A 22980-nucleotide genomic window follows, 5' to 3' on the forward strand; every position below is an offset into this window, starting at 1 on the left:
TGACGAACCAGGCGATCTCCCCGAAAGAGGCCAGCTCTCCGTTGACGTAGCAGCTAATTTCACTGTTTTTCCAGCGGTTGTAGACGTGCACCAGGGACACCATGTACCACTAAAAAGACAGGAGAAACACCATAACTCATCAGCTTTGTTACTGCTGTGAAAAATGGCTACCTACCTACCTACCTACATACATGTGTGTATATATGTATATATATATATACATATATATATATATATATATATATATATACGCACACACATCTATATATACACACACACACACACACATACATATATACATATACACACACACACACACACACACATATATATATACATATAAACACACACCCACACATACATATATAGGGACGGCGTGGCGAAGTTGGTAGAGTGGCTGTGCCAGCAATCTGAGGGTTATTGGTTCAATCCCCACCTTCTACCATCCTAGTCACGTCCGTTGTGTCCTTGGGCAAGACACTTGCTCCTGGTGGGTCCTGGTTAGTGCCTTGCATGGCAGCTGCCGCCATCAGTGTGTGAATGTGTGTGTGAATGGGTGAATGTGGAAGTAGTGTCAAAGCGCTTTGGGCTCCTTAAAAAGGGGTAGAAAAGCGCTATACAAGTACAACCCATTTATCATTTACATATATATATATATATATATATATAAATAATATACACACACACACATACATACATATACACACACACACACACACACACACATATATATATATATACACACATATAGACACATACATATATACATATGTATGTGTTAATATATGAATTTACACACACACACACACACACACACACACACACACACACACACACACACACACACACGCGCACTTTTTAAAAATAATCTAACTTTGACTAAGTTGTAAACAGCCTCTTCAAGTTACCGTAGAAACTAATTTACCTGCAATACTAGGTAAATGACTATAATAGTAAAAAGCAGAGTAAAGAATCCCTGAACAGGCGGGATCTTCTATATTACCAAAGGTGCAACAATATTCTAATCATGTAATATTGATGCTAGGACAGTAGTTTGCGACGTCACTTAAGGACTACAAATGACTAAACTCTATTTTGTGAAAAGTTTTCCCAAGTTTTCTGGTCATTGCGGAGTAAACAAGCATCCAAAATGCCACGAAACAGTCCAGACTCAGCAAATATTTAATGACCTGCAGACCATTGTTTTCCTTTTCCACTCTCACCTTCTGCGGCTTGAAGTCAAACTTCACACAGTGCTGGAATCCTTTCCCCTTGGACTTTAACGAGGTCACGATCAAGCAGCCGCCCACAAAGTGTGCCGAGTAGCCGAGGCCTTTACTGGTGCGGAAACTGCAAGACGAAAACAAAGGTGGAAGGATGCTGTAGTTGGAAATGACAGTCAAAGTTTGCATGGCTTTTAAAGTTCAATACAGTGGAATCTCAAGTTACCAACCCATTTATTTGTGAACTTCTCGATATATGAATTTTTAGATGGAGCCAAATATGCCTCTTTGTGCCAACTACGTCTTTGTGTGCGAACGCGTCATTCATTCAGTGATCCTCCTGCAGCAGTATTGCGCAGCCCCCCATGTCACTTGCTGCACAGAACACTACTTGTCAGTACTCAGCGCTTCAGCATGTGCGCCTTTTCTGTGCTTTTTTCCCCTTCTGATAAGTTTTGTCCTTTTTGATCAGTCAATATAACTCTTAAAAAGACAACAGACCAGCGTGGAAAGAAAGATGGACTCACAGTCGAGTTAAAATAAGAACAAAAAGACTATTTGCGAGGAGTACAGCAGTGCAATTTTAATTGTGATGAGAACTGACTTTTGTGGAAAAATATGCCAAAGCAGATTTACCATATTTCCTTGAATTTCCGCCGGGGCGTTAATTAATTTAAAACCTCTTCTCAGTACGGAGTTTACCAAAGGCATGCGGTAAAGGCAAGCATGCGCTAAATATTTTAAAACCTCTTCTCACTCCGGCGCTTACCAAAGGCATCCGGTAAATTTAGGCCTGCGCTTATAAATTTGAGTGTGATGTAAGGATACCATCATGAAAAGCACATTTAATAAAAAAAAACGTTATTATGGTCTTACCTTTACTTGTAAATGAAGTCCTGATCAAAAGCATCGAGAACTTGTTTATAGAAGACTTCCTTATCTTTCTTCAGTTTTAAAAGTCTCTCTGTCTCGATGGAGATCTTCCTTTATTACTTCCTGCTTCGATTGAAAGTCCAGTTTAGAAAACAGTTTTATTTTAGATATGTAATCCTCCATGTTAAAAGTGCAAGCGAGAGGAAAAAATAAACGATGGCTGCTCACTCTTGCTGCTTGTTGTCACTTCTCCTGCAGCCGAGTAGTCGCAAGAAGGATCACTAGCGCCCTCTACCACCAGGAGGCGGGAGTCATTTAATGACTCATATTTGACACACGCAGCTACGGTATATCAATAAAACATAGCGTCTTACTGTTCTTTTTAGCATATTCAATAGCTTGGACCTTAAATCCTACTGAATAGCTCTTAATCTTCTTCCCTTTATGCGATTTCAAATGATTGAAATCAGCCTCCTCCATTTTGAAAATGATGACAGGTGAAGTGTCACTCGTGACGTGACGAGTTTGATCCGGCGGAAATTCTAGGCATATGCTAATTATTTTGCGAAACGAGTTTGACCCGGCGGAAATTCTAGACATGCGCTAATAAAAATAATATTTTGCGAAACGAGTTTGACACGGCGCTAATCCTGAGCCGGCGGTAATGCTAAGCATGCGCTAATTATTTTGCAAAACGAGTTTGAACCGGCAGTAATTCTAGGCAGGTGCATACTATATACCCGGCGGCAATTCAAGGACATACGGTATTTTGCAGCAGAGTAGAAGACTCCCACTTGTTCACCATGAATTGATTAACGTGGACCCTGACTTCAACAAGTTGAAAAACTTATTGGGGTGTTACCATTTAGTGGTCAAGTGTACGGAATATGTACTGTACTGTGCAATCTACTAATGAAAGTATCAATCAATCAATCAATCAATTCAGTGTTGCCTCTTCCATGAGCACACACACACGGCCCCTCCCCCCGGCCCATACGATCTCCCCCTCTGTCTGTCCCTTTCTCTGTAGCGCCTCCCTTGCCGATGTGAGTGTAAGTGGATTGTAATTGTTTAAATGTTTATTATTGTAGCAATGTGGTTGTGGAAGTTAAGGATATTTGTGATTGCTGATCGTATGTGTGGGCACCAAAGGTATGTGTGCGCATGTTGGCAAAGCACCACATACAGAGGACAGCAGCTTGTTGTTGTCGTTTTGGCTTTTTATTCAATAAAAAGTTGACCCTTGTCAGAATAATTTTATATAAGTTATCACAAAACTTTCCGGCGAGCAGACAAAAGCGGTCTTTGATCTTACCAATCAAAAAGCTTGTAAAATTCCACTGTGTAGGATTGGAAGCAACACAGAGGTGTTGGTTTCTTTGATTTTTTGTAATCCACAGGAAGATTTTGTCTTGACCCGAGATCTACAAAGCGGAGAGGAAGCAGGACCTGACCGCCCTTCCAGGCACCTTTTCTTTGAACTGTTTTGTAACTAAAGGCGACGGCTGTTTACGACCCCCCTTCCTTTATAAACAGCTGTTGCCGTGTAATCGGGGAAAGTCCAAAAAAAGAGGTGGTGTGTGACCTTTCGTCAGCGCGTGGTGGAAGACTGTACAAAGAGTACAGCCCACACGTTTCTCCTCAGCTAAATTGAGCTAAATTGAATTCTGTCTCTGTTTAATTCCTTGCTTCTTGTCTGTTTAATAGATGTCATCAGTGTTTGAACCTGACACTTATGTTTGTTTGATAAACAGTGCTGTATATCACTTTACATTGTGTTCGAGGCTGCAACGCATTATTCACAGTTACATTGTTCCTTATGGAGAAATTTGTTTCGCTATTGCTTGGATTTACCTGACGTCATGTCCATTACCTCCTGTCCTGCTCATTAAATATGAGGGGCGGTCATGATAGCAGCTGTTCTCAATTGGTACTTGGTGCCATTTAGCCTTCCTCGAAGAAAAAAATGCCCTATGCTTGCCTTGTTTTCAGCTGTACGAATCATTCAAATCGTGAAAAGAATTTGTCCGAGTTCCTGGAGAGGTAATCAAGAAAGGTGGAGAAGAGCAAGATTTTATGAAAGACAAGGAGAAAAGTGCCATCCACTCCAGTCGGAGGGAGAGGAGTCAAAGAACACCCGAGTTTGCGGTGACCACTTCGTTTAACGTTTGTTTGACATATTTTTATAACATTTTATTCCAGTAAGTATCGTCTTTATATTGGTATTTAAAATTCTAACAAATTCTTGTATCAGTAATCGTTGACCCAACTCTCTCGTTTGAGTCACACATTAAGAGTGTTACTAAAACCGCCTTCTTTCATCGCCGTAATATCGCTGAAATTCGGGCTACATTATACACCCGCTAGCACCAAATCCCCCCCACCCCCTCCGTGCGTCGGTTGAGGTGGGCGGGGTTTGGTGCTAATGTAGCCCGAAAGAGTAGGGATGCATGGGATTCTGGGTATTTGTTATTTTGTGTTTATGTTGTGTTACAGTGTCGATGTTCTCCCAAAAAGTGTTTGTCATTCTTGTTTGGTTTGGGTTCACAGTGTGGCGCATATTAGTAAGAGTTTTAATGTTGTTTATATTACAACCCTCATTGTAACCTGCATGGCTGTTGACTAAGTATGCGTTGCAGTCGCTTTCGGGTGTCAACGGAGGTTGAACATAAAATGACCAGTTGACACGCAGATCGTGTGATGTAATAGCGGGCGTGACGACATGTTGTAGAGGAGGTTAAAGACATTGCCATCACTGCACACCCTTAGTATTGTAGTCCAGGTGAAAATTGGAGAATGGTATCCCCGGGTGATTTCTGAGAGAGGCACTAAAATCCGGAAACCTCACGGAATAGTCGTTGGGGTCGGCAATTTCGCAGCTGAGCCACATCAGAGTGATCAAAGAGCCGCGGGTTGCCGACCCCTGGTCTACATAGAAGAGAAGCCACTGCTAGCCTCACTATAGACCGGACGCTCACATAGTTAATTAACTTTTTTTTTTTTTTTTTTCTTGCCCTAATGTGGGATCTGAGCTGAGGATGTTGATGTTGTTGTGGCTCGTGCAGCCCTTTGAGACATTTGTGATGAAGGGCCATATAAGTAAACTTTTATTGACTGATTGATACTTTGTCAGGAAAGCTTCTAGGTCTCCCCTCTTGTTTATTTCATACAGAAATCGGTCAAAGTACATATGACAACAGGACTAAATTAGATATATATGCTGATTCCGTAATTGTTAGTTTGTTAAATAGATATGCAGTCACGGGTGTCAGCTGCTGAGTGCTCGTCGCTGGACTGCAGTTTGTTTACATCAGAGGTGTCCAAACTTTTTCCAATGAGGGCCGCACACTGAATATTCAAAGCAAGCGGGGGCCATTTATTTTAAAAACCAATACAATATATGTATAAAAAATATACATTTAAGCCTCCACTCAGGCTTGATCCCGGGGACCCCAAAGGGTTTTGGTAAAAATAAAATGTTAAAAATGTGTCATTATTCAGTATTATTATTTTTATTATTATTCATGTTTTACATCTCTAGATCAACATTAGGTGTATCTGTCAATATAACGTTTCTAAAGATTTAAGTTGTATGCTCATTTTGTCAAAGAAAACCATGGTTTTTTTTGTTGAAAAAAACCCAAAATATGCAATATATTCACCCAATAACATTTTTAAGTAGAATGTTTGAGATTATATAATAATTGGAGCCGTAAAAAGGCCAATAACTCATAACACCATTGATTTTAATTCACTATTATTTATTGTGCAATGACACTTAAAAACAAAACACACTGATCCAAAAGGGTCCTACTCATTAAAGTGTTAAAAAATTAATTATATTTTTTTTTTTTTACTGTTTACTTTTAACACAACGGTCTCGAGATCAACTTCAGATCCAAACGTCAATTATAAGTATTTTTTTTGTTTATGTTTTTTGTTTGTTCGTTTTAAGCCATTCTTAAAAAAAAAAAAACAGCTCAGTTTTTTTATATGGCAAACAAAAAATATCCAACATTTGCCCCAAAAAATATCTCAAAGTGGAATATTTAATGTGACGTAATTGGAGCCTTGAATTGCTCAATAATTCATAATTGATTTTGATTCACTATTTAATTTATTTATTTTTTTTTCAAAGAAAGAAACAGCCTGCATGGCAGCTTTGTGTTATTAGAGTAAACATTGCAACATGTTCTTGTTACATTTCACCTGCTTGCTTTTTATAACACTTTTTATGTTTTTAATTTTTTTCCATAGTATTTTTAAAATGTGCCGTGGGGCCGTTAAAAATGCCCTGCGGGCCGCAAATGGCCCCCGTGCCACACTTTGGACACGCCTGGTTTACATAAACACGTCCTGGCAAGACGCAAAGTTGAATTATGAAATGCGACCTTACCCGAGCAAAAATGTTGCATGATTTATCTGGGAGAGTCTTGATAGCAATTACCTTGACCCAGTCGCACAGAAATAAATTGTAGGCCTCCATGCTTTTCAAAGTTTGTTATCAGTTGTGTCATGTACAATGATGTCTGGGGCACAAGATAACTTGAAATGTCTGGGAACTCCACCGACAGTCCTGGATATCACTCGACAAATCTTTTTTTGATTAAGTACCGAGTTCTATTCCTTCGCGTGGTTGGATTCGTTTGCTCGTATCTGCTTTTTGCAGGAAGATCTCGGGCCCTGGCGTACTTTGAGAGATTGCGTGCTGCTTACAGCCATCTTGGCTTGGTTGACCACCACTCTTTTTCACTTCCGGGAAGAAGTCACGTGACGGAATACAAGCAGTACAAACTTTTCGACTTCCAAACCTTTTAGCAACCGTTTACGTTCATAGATTGATGAATCTCACAATAATGGAAAGGATGATCATAATTCAACCTCACAAATCTCAACATAAAATGTATCTTTTTTTTTTCCTATAACTTTTATTAGATTGTCTGTAGGTGCAAACAGTGAGTGTATAAATGACTTAGTAGAGCAGGGGTCACCAACGCGGGCACCAGGTCGCCCGTAAGGACCAGATGAGTCGCCCGCTGGCCTGTTCTAAAAATAGCTCAAATAGCAGCACTTACCAGTGAGCTGCCTCTATTTTTTAAATTGTATTTATTTACTAGCAAGCTGGTCTCGCTTTGCTCGACATTTTTAATTCTAGGAGAGACAAAACTCAAATAGAATTTGAAAATCCAAGAAAATATTTTAAAGACTTGGTCTTCACTTGTCTGAATAAATTGATTTATTTTTTTTTACTTTGCTTCTTATAACTTTCAGAAAGACAATTTTAGAGAAAAAAATACAACCTGAAAAATGATTTTAGGATTTTTAAACACATATACCTTTTTACCTTTTATATTCCTTCCTCTTCTTTCCTGACAATTTAAATCAATGTTCAAGTAAATATATTTTTTTGATTGTGAAGAATAATAAATACATTTAATTTAGTTCTTCATTTTAGCTTCTGTTTTTTCGACGAAGAATATTTGTGAAATATTTCTTCAAACTTATTATCCCCTGGGGGGTGGGGGGGTTGTGGTTTGTGCAGCCCTTTGAGACACTTGTGATATAGGGCTATATAAATAAACATTGATTGATTGATTGATTGATTATTAAAATTCAAAAAAAATATTCTGGCAAATCTAGAAAATCTGCACAATGAAATTTAAATCTTATTTCAAAGTCTTTTGAATTTCTTTTAAATGATTTGTTCTGGAAAATCTAGAAGAAATAATGATTTGTCTTTCTTAGAAATATAGTTTGGGCAAATTTGTTGTATATTCTAAAAAAGTGCAGATTGGATTTTAACCTATTTAAAACACGTCATCAAAAATATATATTTACTGTGAGAAATCATCAGGATGATCAGTGTTTCCACAAAGATAAATATCAATTATTAATAATAACAGAGTTTAAGGTAAATTGAGCAAATTGGCTATTTATTGAAGTGTGTATCAAACTGGTAGCCCTTGGCATTAATCAGTACCCAAGATTAGCTCTTGGTTTCAAAAAGGTTGGTGATCCCTGACTGAGAGAATACATGTTTTACTAACCAGTAGAGGTAAGGCTTGTCTTTGTCCACATTGATGTTGTTGAGAGGGTCCATGCGCAGCCACGTATGGAATGTAAAGCCGTTCTGGTAGGGCCACCTTGCAATAGGTGGAAGAGCTATGGCCTGTTGGGAAGACAAGAAAAGAGCATCCAGGATGTAAACAGAAATGTCTTGTTCGCAGCTCTGGTCTTTTGAAAAGATTAACTTACAGCTGCGTTTTTCCCGGGGAAGCTGAAGAAGGAGTCAGGTCCATTCCTGTGAGCCATGTACTTCAGCACTGACAGAAGCTTCACTGCATGACGAGGCTGAGTGACAAAAAGTGACAAAACAAACATGTCAAGTATATTTTAAGTATAGGAGACTGACATGCGTCATTTTTTTCCCCCCAATCTCTCCTGTCCAGGAACATGGGCAAATAATATTGTTGATCTCGATGCGTGTATCTACGGTACAGATCTACTAGACCAGAAGTCGGCAACCTTCAGCATACAAAGAGCCATTTGAGCCCATTTCCCCCCCAAATAAAACCCAACTAGAGTCGCGAACTCTGTTCGATTCCTAAAATTACGATAACACTTAGTTTCGTTCAGAGGTGGGTAGTAACGCGCTACATTTACTCCGTTACATTTACTTGAGTAACTTTTGGGATAAATTGTACTTCTACGAGTAGTTTTTATGCAACATACTTTTACTTTTACTTGAGTATATTAATAGAGAAGAAACGCTACTTTTACTCCGTTCCATTTGTCTACATTCAGTTCGCTACTCGCTACTTTTTTTAATCGATCTGTTAATGTTTGTTTTGGTTAATGACAGAGCTTCAAAGTAGAATCTACGCATGTCTGCGTTTCACTGGTGACGTTGGACCAATCAAACAGAGCCAGGCGGTCACATGACCCGTCCTAAACAAGTTGAAAAACTTATTGGGGTGTTAGCATTTAGTGGTCAATTGTGCAGAATATGTACTGTACTGTGCAATCTACTAATAAAAGTTTCAATCAATCAATCAAAAGTGTAAAGGAAAAAAAGACACTTTTTATTTCAACCGTACTTCCCGTCAAAAGCCTAAAGACTGATCGCACAGTTCCTGTCTTCACAATAAAAGCGCCGCTCCATCGCGCCTGCGCTAACAAAATAAGAGTCTCCCAAAGCCAGCGCAAACAAGCTAGCAAGCTACGGAGTTTGCCGCCAATGTATTTCTTGTAAAGTGTATAAAAACGAATATGGAAGCTGGACAAATAAGATGCCAAAAACCAACGACTTTCATGTGGTATTAGACAGAAAAGAGGAACTTTTTTTCTCCTCCATTTGAAAACGTGGACGTCATCAGCACTTTACTGTCTGATTCCAATCAATGCAAGTCATCAGAATCAGGTAATACACCAACTTATATTCTTGTCTTCATGAAAGATAGGAATCTATATGTTAAACATGCATGTATATTCATTAAAACACCTTTAACATGTCAACAAAAACGGCAAAATAAATAAATATAAATTATATACTGTATATATAAATGTATGTGTATATATACATATATATATATATATATATATATATATATATGATATGTGTGTGTATAAATGATATGTGTGTGTATGTATATATGAGATAGATCACCTTGACTTGGTCATTTAATAAGTAATTGATAAACATTGAAAAACTTATTGGGGTGTTACCATTTAGTGGTCAATTGTACGGAATATGTACTGTACTGTGCAATCTACTAATAAAAGTTTCAATCAATCAATCAATCAAATCAATGAATGCCTACTGAGTCTATGGTGCTGTTAAGTTATTGTGGCTCAATGGGCCATTTTTCATTTTATTTTAATGTACTATTATTTAATATATATTATTGTTTTAGTTGCTTAAGAGATATTCCTGGCTCTGAATTTCCTCATTGCTATTTTTATGTTTTTTGTGCATTATTTGTTGCCGTAATCAGGTTACTCATCAGTTACTCAGTACTTGAGTAGTTTTTTCACAACATACTTTTTACTTTTACTCAAGTAAATATTTGGGTGACTACTCCTTACTTTTGCTTGAGTAATACATCTCTAAAGTAACAGTACTCTTACTTGAGTACAATTTCTGGCTACTCTACCCACCTCTGGTTTCGTTACACGTATGCTATAGAATTTATTAAATCAAACACTTGACAACGATTCACGATTTTATTTCTGGGTAGGAGCAAATCACCAAATCATCTTGAACATTCGAAATACACTGGTCCTTCCCTTATTAATGAATTTGAAAAAAATCAAGTCGCGCCAATATTCTGAAGGCATACAACTGCGGCATATTTCATTTGACTAAAAAGGGAAAACAACCTTGTCATCAATAAAAGCAAATTAATCTGGCCATGAAGCAGTAAATGTTCTATTTTCATCAGAAATGTTTCTCTTTTTTGAGCTTACCGGGGATTTGACCGCTAAAAACAATACAATTGCTTGGCAGCAAAAGATGACGCACACGGGCTGTGACATACGTGAATCCCTTCGGGGTGATGGAAAACTGGCCAGCGCCAGAGGAGCTGCAGCCCGCCACCGTAGCCCCCACTCCCTCCCCTTTGTTGCAGGTCTCAAGATGTATGTTGTAATATGTATATGTGCTTTGCTATGGAAGTTATTTCCCACTCCAGACTGGGCCCTCATGGGAGCCCAGTGTAGATCTTATTTTTTTACTCAGCATTAACCTTTTTCCCATCTTTTACGGGGCGTCTTGTGGCGAGCCATCAGCGTTCCTGTTCTGTAACCCTGTAAACTATTTGTTAATCTAATCTTGAATGGGTTTGTGCTGAAAACAAAGTTTCATTGTACTTGTGCAATGACAATAAAGACCTACCTACCTTCAATCGACAATATACAGAAAGGTTTTAGTATCATATGATAAATGACCACCATAACCACAACACCAGGGGGAGCTCCACAAACCACGTTAAACCCAGATTCCGATCTAACAAAGGTCTTGACTCATTCTCTTTCTATGCCACATCAATGTGGAATGCACTCCCAACAGGTATAACAGTAAGTGCATTTCTATATTCCTTCAAAAGCGCTCTAAAACAACACCTCCAGGCAACTTCAACACTTTACTAATACCCTCCTCTATTCACATCCGATCTACCCGGATTATAAACAACTCTAATGTACTTCTAATGTATATACTTGTTCTTATGCTATGTGAACTCACTATGTTCTCTGCTGGCTGTACATATCCTACTAAATAAGACCTACACTGTTTCAATGTCCACATTTCTCTGTTGATGCAATTGTTGATGACTGAAGTTCTGATATCAACCAAAGCTCCTCATCCCACCCCCCGGATTGTAAATAATGTAAATAATTCAATGTACATACTATGATGATTAACTTGTGTGATGACTGTATTATGTTGATGATATATATTTGTACCATGAATTGATTAACGTGGACCCCGACTTAAACAAGTTGAAAAACTTATTGGGGTGTTACCATTTAGTGGTCAATTGTACGGAATATGTACTGTACTGTGCAATCTACTAATAAAAGTATCAATCAATCAATCAATCAATCAATGATAAGATACCGGAACTCTCAAAAATAACAACTGTTAGATTAAAAAAACCTAAATAAATGTAAGTTAAGTAAGTAACCATTATTTGTTGACATTTTGTTTCAAAGCCAAAGGGAGCCACGGCGGTGGCATGAAAGAGCCGCATGTGGCTGCAGAGCCGCGGGTTGCAGACCCCTGTACTAGACAAAAGAGAAGGGTTGGATAATTCTCTTGTTGCATCATGTGTGTTTAACTTTATTAAGTGTTCCAGATCAGGAAGGGATAGAAAGTAGAAAAAAGAAGACAAAACAGAGCGAGACAACAACAACAACAGAACTACATCAGCAATACTATATACAAATAGGATACCAATGAAGTAGACAATATTGACAATGATGGTTGCTTCATAGCAATAACAATAATAATTATGAATAATATTTACTTGTATTATCAACATTACTATTTTTTCAAATTTAACAATACATAAATTAGATCAATAATTGAATTTTAAGAGAAAGGAGAAAAAAAACCCTTAACTTGTCATAAGTTAAGGGTGTGTGGAGCCACTATGGTTTGAACTTTCACAGTATCACGTTAGACCCGCTCGACATCCATTGCTTTCGGTCCCCTAGGTTGCCCACTTCTGAGGTCCTCTCCAAGGTTTCTCATAGTCAGCATTGTCACTGGCGTCCCACTGGATGTGAATTCTCCCTGCCCACTGGGTGTGAGTTTTCCTTGCCCTTTTGTGGGTTCTTCCGAGGATGTTGTAGTCGTAATGGTTTGTGCAGTCCTTTGAGACATTTGTGATTTAGGGCTAAATAAATAAACATTGATTGATTGATAAGTTTGTCTGCATGCTAGTACCACAGCGATGGAGCATGGTGGTGGTATTACAAAGGTCATGAAACTGTATTATTCAACTGTGATTAAGACATCACGTTGGCACAAACAGACCTGGATTCCAGTCGTGGAGGTAGTGTTAGTACTGTAATCTAATAAACAAAGTTTGTAGGAAATTAGTAGTTGTTTAGGTTGTTGGGAAACAACACTGTATGCGCAGAGGTTGGTGGATGTTTGTAATGATTTAGGTAGACAGACATGTTTTTTGAGCACGTCAGACTGGTAGTTAAACTGACCATTATTTATACAGTTTGTCAGTCACATTAGCTGTTTAGTTTACCACTAAGTTAGTGTTATAGTTTGTACATTTAGGAGCTACAGTGGATGGTTTGTTGGGTTAGGAGCTACAGCAGTCAGTCAGTCAGTCAAGTAATGAGCTTAGTCACTCGATAATGCTGGCAATGAGTTTGGTTAGTTGGTTAGTAGAAACGGTGGCTGTTTAGTCTACCACTGTGTTGATTTAGTTAGTAGATACAGGGGCTGCTTAGCTAGTTTTAGTTAGTAGATACAATGGCTGCTGAGTTACTTTTAGTTAGTACCTGGTAAATACAGTGGATTCTGTGTCCCTTTTCATTAAAAATAGCCACCATTTGCTCTGATTACTGCTTTGCACACTCTTGGCATTCTCTGGATGTGCTTCAAGCACACCTGTGGAGTGAAAACTATTTCAGGTGACTACCTCTTGAAGCTCATGGAGAGAATGCCAAGGGTGTGCGAAGCAGTAATCAGCGCAAAAGGTGGCTATTTTGAAGAAACTAAAATATAAAACATGTTTTTAGTTATTTCACCTTTTTTTGGTAAGTACGTAACTCCACATGCGTTCATTCATAGTTTTGATGTGACAATCTAAATACTGGGGGTGTAACGGTACGTGTATTTGTATTGAACTGTTTCGGTACGGGGGTATACCAAACGAGTTTCTAAGCTAAAACTTTGCTTCTTCTGCCTCTGTGTCAGCACCCAGCATTGTCCCACCCACGCAACCATATGATTGGTTACATACGAAGCGATAACAGCCAACCAGCAGTGCGTATTCAGAGCGGTAACAGCCAATCAGCAGTGTGTATCAAGTCAATGCTTCAGCGTCGAGCAGATAGGTGTTTAGCAGCAAGGCAGCGTACTCTCCCCAAATTATAAAAAACACCTCCCTGTCAACTACTATTAACATCACTATGAGCCTGTTGACGTTCTAGAAATTTAAACTGCAGCTCATCTCTTGCAGTCCTGGCTTGAGGTGAAGGCTAATTAGCTTTTAGCGTAACGTTAGCTCATTTTGCTGTGTGTGTGTGTGTGTGTGTGTGTGTGTGTGTGTGTGTTTGGGACAGTAAAGCCCTGTCTGTCTGTTATTTCACTTGAACTCCATGGTGTTCAGGGATGAATAGTCTCTCCTATTGCTTTTGTACTATTTTTTCAGCTATAGTTACATTAATCATTATTAATGTAGCAGCCTAGTTTTGAATGTCAGGGTCCCTGCTATCACAAGTTGATGAAAATATAACATTTACATAATAATAATCAACAACAGGTTTCCCAAATGCTGTAATAAATTAAGCATGATGAGTTGACTTGAAACTGTTTTATGTTGCACTTTTTATATGTAGAAGAAAAGTTTTGTCATTTTATTTAATCTGAGCAACAATTTGAGGCAGTTTAATGTTGATTAAAGTGGGAAAAATTATTATAGTGTTCCCAATGTTAAAAGGATAAAGCTATTGTTTACAAATTTGGTGAATAAATAACCCAAAAATTTATATTTTGTTATTTTCTTACTGTACCGAAAATGAACCGAACCGTGACCTCTAAACCGAGGTACGTACCGAACCGAAATTTTTGTGTACCGTTACACCCCTAGTAAATAGTCATAAAAATAAAGCAGACACATTGAATGAGAAGGTGTGTCCAGACTTTTGGCCTGTACTGTATATAGAAGAAAAAAAATACAGCAAAAAGCATAGTTTAATGAGAAAAGCCTGAAATGTTGACGCAAATAATAAATATTTGTTTAGTTTAAATACTGTATATATATAACGTTTTTTGGCCTTTTTATTCTTTAATTAATTTGGAAATAACCTGACGACATCTACCATCCCGTCCCTTCTCTAGTCGAAAATCGAGTTTTAAGGCGTAGTGCAGGGGTAGGGAACCTATGGCTTGCGAGCCAGATGTGGCTCTTTTGATGACTGCATCTGGCTCTCAGATAAATATTAGCTGACATTGCTTAACACGATAAATAATGAATGATTCCACTTGTAATCACAGTGTTAAAAATAATGTTCAAAATATAAAACATTCTCATGCATTTTTAATCCATCCATCAGTTTTCTACCACACCCGTTGAAGAATTTGCGTTAATGGTAAGAAGTTATTTATTTATTCTTGGATAGTGTGGGGCTTGCCCTCCTGAGGTTTGTCAGACTACCAAGGACCAACATGAGAGCCCGTTTCAGGGTTACAATATTGTTTTATTTTTCAATCAGTCGCTCAGTTGCTTTCCAGCAATTGTAATTTTCTCTTTCATTTTCGCTCGCGCTCTGGCTCCAGCCCCCAACCCTGTCCCTCCTCCTGGCTGCTGCTTATAACAGAGCGACAGGTGATTAGTCAACAAGGCCCAGGTGGGCCATCTACGCACCTGTCGCTGATTTCGAGGCCGGTCCTAGCCCACCCCAGTTCGCTTCAGGCCAGCAGGCCACGACCCCTCCACAGTTAGCTCGAGAATAACAATGTTATTACAAAGAATAAGAGACATATTCTACTCTAGAAATGTTGTCTTACTTAAAAATGCACGTGTTTAGTTGTGTTCAGTGTAAAAAAAATATTATATGGTTCTTACGGAAATACATTTTAAAATATTTGGCTTTTTGGCTCTCTCAGCCAAAAAGGTTCCCGACCCCTGGCGTAGTGGGTAGAGCGGCCGTGCCAGAAACCTGAGGGTTGCAGGTTTGCTTCCCACCTATTGACATCCAAGTCGCTGCCGTTGTGTCCTTGGGCAGGACACTTCACCCTTGCCCCGATGCCACTCTTACTGGTGAATGAATGATGAAAGAATGATTGGTGGTGGTCGAATTGGCAGCCACGCTTCTGTCAGTCTACCCCAGGGCAGCTGTGGCTACAGATGTAGCTTACCACCACCAGGTGTGAATGAATGATGGGTTCCCACTTCTCTGTGAGCGCTTTGAGTATATAACAATAGAAAAGCGTGATATAAATCTAATCCATTATTATCATTATTATTATTATCTTATTTTTGGCCAAAATCATACAGATGGAGTAGATTAGTTGGTTAAAAGAAATAAGGCAGTTCACGTAGAGACATGGCTGCAGAGAATCCTTCTGGACCAACATGACCCAGTTCATCAGTGTGACAAGGGCATCGGCCCGGTGGGGCGACAGCAGTTGACGTGCTGCCAGAACATTCCTCACGTATGTGTCCGCCACAACTAAGACCACATCACGGAAGGCGGTTATGCCTGTGACTCACCCACTGGCCTTTCTCTCCTTGGAGCTTGCTGAAGAACAGCTTCAGCTCTTTGACCGTGATGCTGTAGCTGGCCAGCACGCCCAGCATGTCCACCAGCAGGTCTGAAAAGGCACAAGCAGGGGGAAAAAGAAAAGAGTTATTTCGACTGAAAGTAAATCAAGGAAGATATCAAAAGGAGTGAGCGAGCCCGCTAGCTTTGGTGAGAGCTGTGTATACTGTAATACCTTGAAAATTGATGAACAAACTAGAGATTGGCCGATAATCGGCGACAATATTTGGCATTTTCATGTACATCAGGTAGGGTTGTCCCCATACCAATATTTTGGTTATGGTACCAGTACCAAAATGTATTTTGATACTTTTGTAAATAAAGGGGACGAGAAAAAAATGTCATTATTGGCTTTATTTTAACAAAAAATCTTAAAGTACATTAAAAATATGTTTCTTATAGGTATAGCTCGGTTGAAGGTTGAAGGTTGGAGGTTCCATCCCCGCTTCCGCTATCCTAGTCACTGCCGTTGTGTCCTTGGGCAAGACACTTTACCCACCTGCTCCCAGTGCCACCCACACTGCTTTAAATGTAAAACTTAGATATTAGGTTTCACAATGTAAACACTTTGAGTCACTAGAGAAGAAGCGCTATATAAATATAATTCACTTCACTTATTGCAATCCAAGAACAATGTAGTCTTTAAATTGTTCGGGGGACGGCGTGGCGAAGTTGGGAGAGTGGCCGTGCCAGCAATCTGAGGGTTACTGGTTCAATCCCCACCTTCTACCATCCTAGTCACGTCCGTTGTGTCCTTGAGCAAGACATTTCACCCTTGCTCCTGATGGGTCCTGCTTAGCGCCTTGCATGTCAGCTCCCGCCGTCAGTGTGTGAATGTGTGTGTGAATGGGTGAATGTGAAAATACTGTCAAAGCGCTTTGGGTTCCGTAGAAAGGGGAAGAAGGGTGCTATACAAGTACAACTATTTAAATAAAATAGTGAACATACTAGACAACTTTACTTTACTTACTTTTAGTAATAAGTAAACAAACAAAGACTCCTAATTAGTCTGCTGACATATGCAGTAATATATTGTCATTTATACACTTATTACTTTGTACACATTATGAAGGACAAGCAGTAAAAAAGGGATTATCAACCTACTCGTTCATTTACTGTTAATATCTGCTTACTTTCTGATTTAACATGTTCTACATACACTTCTGTTAAAATGTAATAATCACATATTCTTCTCTTCTTTGATCATTTAAAATAGTTTTGGATGATACCACACATTTAGGTTTCAAACCGATACCAAGTCGTTACAGGATCAAACAATGGTCATAATTTAAGTCCTCATGTGTCCGGAGACATATTTCCTGAGTTTATAAACATAATATGAATTTGAAAACAATTAAAAAAGGTTTTGTGACGGTAAAACATAACGTAATCATAGTAATATCGACCAAATACGCTACTGGTATCCTTACAGTGGATATCAGGTGTAGATCCATTCATGGCATTTGTTTACAAACCCCGTGAGTTGGGAAATTGTGTTAGATGTAAATATAAACAGAATAAAATGATTTGCAAATCATTTTCAACCCATATTTGTTGAATATGCTACAAAGACAACATATTTGATGTTCAAACTGATAAACATTTTTTTATTTTGCAAATAATCATTAACTTTAGAATTTGATGCCAGCAAAACATGACAAAGAAGTTGGGCAGGTGAAAATAAATACTGATAAAGTTGAGGAATGCTCATTAAACACTTATATGGAACATCCCACAGGTGCGCAGGCTAATTGGGAACAGGTGGGTGCCATGATTGGCTATAAAAGCAGCTTCCATGAAATGCTAAGTAATTCACAAACAAGGATGGGGCGAGGGTCACCAATTTGTAAGCAAATTGTCAAACAGTTTTAGAACAACATTTCTCAATGAGCTATTGCAAGGAATTTAACCATCTATGGTCTGTAAAATCATCAAAGAGTTCTGAGAATCTGGAAAAATCATTGCACGTAAGCGATGATATTACGGACGTTTGATCCCTCAGGCGGTACTGCATCAAAAAACCGACATCAGTGTGTAAAGGATATCACCACATGGGCTCAGGAACACTTCATAAAACCACTGTCAGTAACTACAGTTGGTCGCTACATCTGTAAGTGCAAGTTAAAACTCTACTATGCAAAGCCAAAGCCATTCATCAACAATATCCTGAAACGCCGCCGGCTTGGCTGGGCCCGAGCTCAACTAAGATGGACTGATGCAAATTGGAAAAGGGTTTTGTGGTCTGACGAGTCCACATTTCGAATTATATTTGGAAACAGAGGACGTGGTGTCCTCCAGAACAAAGAGGAAAATAACCATTCGGATTGTTATAGGCGCAAAGTTCAAAAGCCAGCATGTGTGATGGTATGGGGGTGCATTAGTGCCCAAGGCATGGGTAACTTACACATTTGTGAAGGCACCATTAATGCTGAATGGTCCATACAGGTTTTGGAATAACATATGTTCTCATCCAAGCAACGTTATCATGGACACCCCTGCTTATTTCAGCAAGACAAGTGTTACAACAGCGTGGCTTCTTAAAAAAAAGTGCGGGTACTTTCCTGGCCCGCCTGTAGTCCGGACCTGTCTCCCATGGAAAATGTGTGGCGCATTATGAAGCGTAAAATACGACAGCGGAGACCCCGGACTGTTGAACGACTGAAGCTCTACATAAAACAAGAAAGGGAAAGAATTCCACTTTCAAAGTTTCAACAATTAGTTTCCTCAGTTCCCAAACGCTTATTGAGTGTTGTTAAAAGAAAAGGTGATGTAACACCGTGGTGAACATGCCCTTTCCCAACTACTTTGGCACGTGTTGCAGCCATGAAATTCTAAGTTAATTATTATTTGCAAAAAATAATAATGTTTATGAGTTTGAACATCAAATATGTTGTCTTTGTAGCATATTCAACTGAATATGAGTTGAAAAGGATTTGCAAATCATTGTATTCTGTTTATATTTACATCTAACACAATTTCCCAACTCATATGGAAACGGCGTTTGTACATTCAGACACGCTAGCTTGCTGTTAGTGGTGAGCTATTGCAGTGGTTCTCAAACTTTTTTCCGTGATGTACCCCCTGTGAACATTTTTCTAATTCAAGTACCCCCTAATCAGAGCAAAGCATGTTTGGTTGAAAAAAAGAGATAAAGAAGTAAAACACAGCACTCTGTCATCAGTTTCTGATTTATTAAATTGTATAACAGTGCAAAATATTGCTCATTTGTAGTGGTAATTCTTGAACTATTTGGGAAAAAAGATATAAAAATAACTTAAAACTTGTTGAAAACTAAACAAGTGATTGAATGGTAAATGCAGATTTCTCCACATAGAAGTAATCATCAACTTAAAGTGCCCTCTTTGGGGATTGTAATAGAGATCCATCTGGATTCATCAACTTCCTTCTAAACATTTCTTCACAAAAAAAGAAATCTTTAACATCAATATTTATCAAAAAATCTAGCTTTCAACATCGAATATTGCATTGTTGCATTTCTTTTTACAGTTTATGAACTTACATTCATATTTAAGTATTATTCTATAAATATATTTATAAAGGATTTTTCAATTGTTGCTATTTTTAGAATATTTTTAAAAAATCTCACATACCCCTTGGCATACCTTCAAGTACCCCCAGGGGTACGCGTACCCCATTTGAGAACCACTGAACTATTGTATCCTCCTACGGTGTGTAGTGAAGCATGTTTAGCTCGCCCTCCTTCTAATGGGCACCTCTGACTTGAGGCCTTGTCCAGGTGTTTACTGAAATATCCAATTCATGTTTAAATGAATATCAGCTCCAAATATCAGTTATCGGCCTCCTTGACTACTAATAATTAGTATAGGCTCTAAAAAAACATATCGGCCGATCCCTCAAACAAACCAAACAAGTATGAAAAATTATTTTTTTTTGACCAAGCAGGTAGGTGAAATGAACACATGAATGTTGATGATGGAAAAAGTGTATTAGGAGGACAACACAACACAAATGTAGGGAACATTTGCACTTCAGTAAACATTGCCATCGCTTCACCCTCACTTGACTGCACAGTTGCTGTAGGCCCGCGCTGCTCTAACTGGCAAAAGGGCACTGATGCGAACACGGTGGAAATAAATTGTATTAATCTGCAGATGAGCAACATTGTCACACACACTCAGATGTGTGTGTGCGTGTGTGTGTATTGTACAAACCCCGTTTCCATATGAGTTGGGAAATCGTGTTAGATGTAAATATAAACAGAATACAATGATTTGCAAATCCTTTTCAAGCCATATTCAGTTGAATATGCTACAAAGACAACATATTTCATGTTCAAACTCATAAACTTTATTTCTTTTTTGCAAATAATAATTAACTTGGAATTTCATGGCTGCAACACGTGTCAAAGTAGTTGGGAAAGGGCATGTTCACCACTGTGTTACATCACCTTTCCTTTTAACAACACTCAATAAACGTTTGGGAACTGAGGAAACTAATTGTTGAAGCTTTGAAAGTGGAATTCTTTCCCATTCTTGTTTTATGTAGAGCTTCAGTCCTTCAACAGTCCGGGGTCTCCGCTGTCCTATTTTACGCTTCATAATGCGCCACACATTTTCCATGGGAGACAGGTCTGGACTGCAGGCGGTCCAGGAAAGTACCCGCACTCTTTTTTCACGAAGCCACGCTGTTGTAGCACGTGCTGAATGTGGCTTGGCATTGTCTTGCTGAAATAAGCAGGGGCGTCCATGAAAAAGACGGCGCTTAGATGGCAGCATATGTTGTTCCAAAACCTGTATGTACCTTTCAGCATTAATGGTGCCTTCCCAGATGTGTAAGTTGCCCATGCCTTGGGCACTAATGCACCCCCATACCATCACAGACGGTGGCTTTTGATCTTTGCGTCAAAAACAGTCTGGATGGTTCGCTTCCCCTTTGGTCCGGATGACATGATGTCGAATATTTCCAAAAACAATTTGAATTATGGACTCGTCAGACCATAGAACACTTTTCCACTTTGCATCAGTCCGTCTTAGATGATCTTGGGCCCAGAGAAGCCGGCAGCGTTTCTGGATGTTGTTGATAAATGGCTTTCGCTTTGCATAGTAGAACTTTAACTTGCACTTACAGATGTAGCGACCAACTGTATTTAGTGACAGCGGTTTTCTGAAGTGTTCCTTAGCCCATGTGGTGATATCCTTTAGAGATGTATGTCGGTTTTTGATACAGTGCCGTCTGAGGGATTGAAAGTCACAGTAATTCAGTGTTGGTTTCCGGCCATGCCGCTTACGTGGAGTGATTTCTCCAGATTCTCTGAACCTTTTGATGATATTATGGAGCGTAGATGTTGAAATCCCTAAATTTCTTGCAATGTCACTTTGAGAAAGGTTGTTCTTAAACTGTTTGACCTTTTGCTCACACAGTTGTGGACAAAGGGGTGTACCTCGCCCCATCCTTTCTTGTGAAAGACTGAGCATTTTTGGGGAAGCTGCTTTTATAGCCAATCATGGCACCCACCTGTTCCCAATTAGCCTGCACACCTGTGGGATGTTCCAAATAATGGGTTGTACTTGTATAGGGCTTTTCTACCTTCAAGGTACTCATTGATTGATTGATTGATTGATACTTTTATTAGTAGATTGCACAGTACAGTACATATTCCGTACAATTGACCACTAAATGGTAACACCCGAATAAGTTTTTCAACTTGTTTAAAACGGGGTCCACGTTAATCAATTCATGGTAATCAATTCAAAGCGCTTTGACACTACTTCCACATTTACCCATTCACACACACATTCACACACTGATGGAGGGAGCTGCCATGCAAGGCGCCAACCAGCACCCATCAGGAGCAAGGGTGAAGTGTCTTGCTCAGGACACAACGAACGTGACGAGGTTGGTACTAGGTGGGGATTGAACCAGGGACCCTCGGGTTAGGCACGGCCACTCCACGCCGTCCCAATAAATAAATAGGTCTTTGATGAGCATTCCTCAACTTTATCAGTATTCATTGCCACCTTTCCCAATTTGTTTGTCACGTGTTGCTGGCATAATTATCTAAAGTTAATGATTATTTGCAAAAAAAAAAAATGTTTATGAGTTTGAACATCAAATATGTTGTCTTTGTAGCATATTCAACTGAATATGGGTTGAACAGGATTTGCAAATCATTGTATTCCGTTTATATTTACATCTAACACAATTTCCCAACTCATATGGAAACGGGGTTTGTAATTAAGTGGTTGCAAAGGTGCCATGATTAGGGCTTTGATACAAAAGTCCAGCTCACGAAAGAGAAATGGAAAGAAGAAAAGGACTGAATATTGGTACCTGCGATCATGCTGTCAGTGGCCGACACGCGCTGCAGCACCAGCTGGATGAGGCCCACCTCGGTGCACGCCTGCAGGTTGCGAACGCTCTTTTTGAGGATGGCGGTGAAGATGCTCCACACCTCGGCCTGGCAGGTGAGCTCGCACTTGTCCAGGAGCTCCACCATGCACACAATGCTGTCAGGCTCCTGGATGATGAAGTTCATCTCCAGGTCGAACTGTCCGCCGACCAGCTGGAGGAGGTTAGGATAAACACGGGTTAAAAATTGTACATTGCAATTGGGAATAGTTAGGATGTCATGGTCGTATTAAAATGTACGCTGTGCTACATTTGCTCGCATGGGCCATCACTTCATAATACAACATTGTTAGTGCCATTTTTTTGACTGACGCACTGCGTCCAGATGTGCCACGACTCTCTCCAGGGTGCCATCCCCACCATCTCAGAAACACTTGATTTATGAGGCTGACACTCGAGGCGACTCATCTATCCATCAGAGTTGGACGACGTAGAGGACGTCATTCGGAAAATATGGAGATAGAGGGCGGCTAACACACACTCG

General features: G+C 39.3%; 1 protein-coding gene across 1 annotated transcript in view; it reads right to left on the reverse strand.

The window, feature by feature from the left end:
- Positions 1 to 22980, reverse strand: part of lrba (LPS-responsive vesicle trafficking, beach and anchor containing) — a 971728-nt gene that overhangs the window by 879713 nt on the left and 69035 nt on the right. Inside the window, exons 2-7 of the mRNA XM_061881243.1 lie at positions 22419 to 22650; positions 16058 to 16158; positions 8352 to 8447; positions 8144 to 8265; positions 1224 to 1350; positions 1 to 109 (exon numbers count right to left, since the gene is read on the reverse strand). The exon at positions 1 to 109 is cut by the window's left edge and continues 11 nt beyond it. Of these exons, the coding sequence (XP_061737227.1) occupies positions 1 to 109; positions 1224 to 1350; positions 8144 to 8265; positions 8352 to 8447; positions 16058 to 16158; positions 22419 to 22650 (787 nt within the window). The remainder of the gene's footprint in view (positions 110 to 1223; positions 1351 to 8143; positions 8266 to 8351; positions 8448 to 16057; positions 16159 to 22418; positions 22651 to 22980) is intronic.

The sequence above is a fragment of the Nerophis ophidion genome, linkage group LG20 (assembly GCF_033978795.1).
Source record: "Nerophis ophidion isolate RoL-2023_Sa linkage group LG20, RoL_Noph_v1.0, whole genome shotgun sequence".
Classification (NCBI taxonomy): Eukaryota; Metazoa; Chordata; class Actinopteri; order Syngnathiformes; family Syngnathidae; genus Nerophis; species Nerophis ophidion.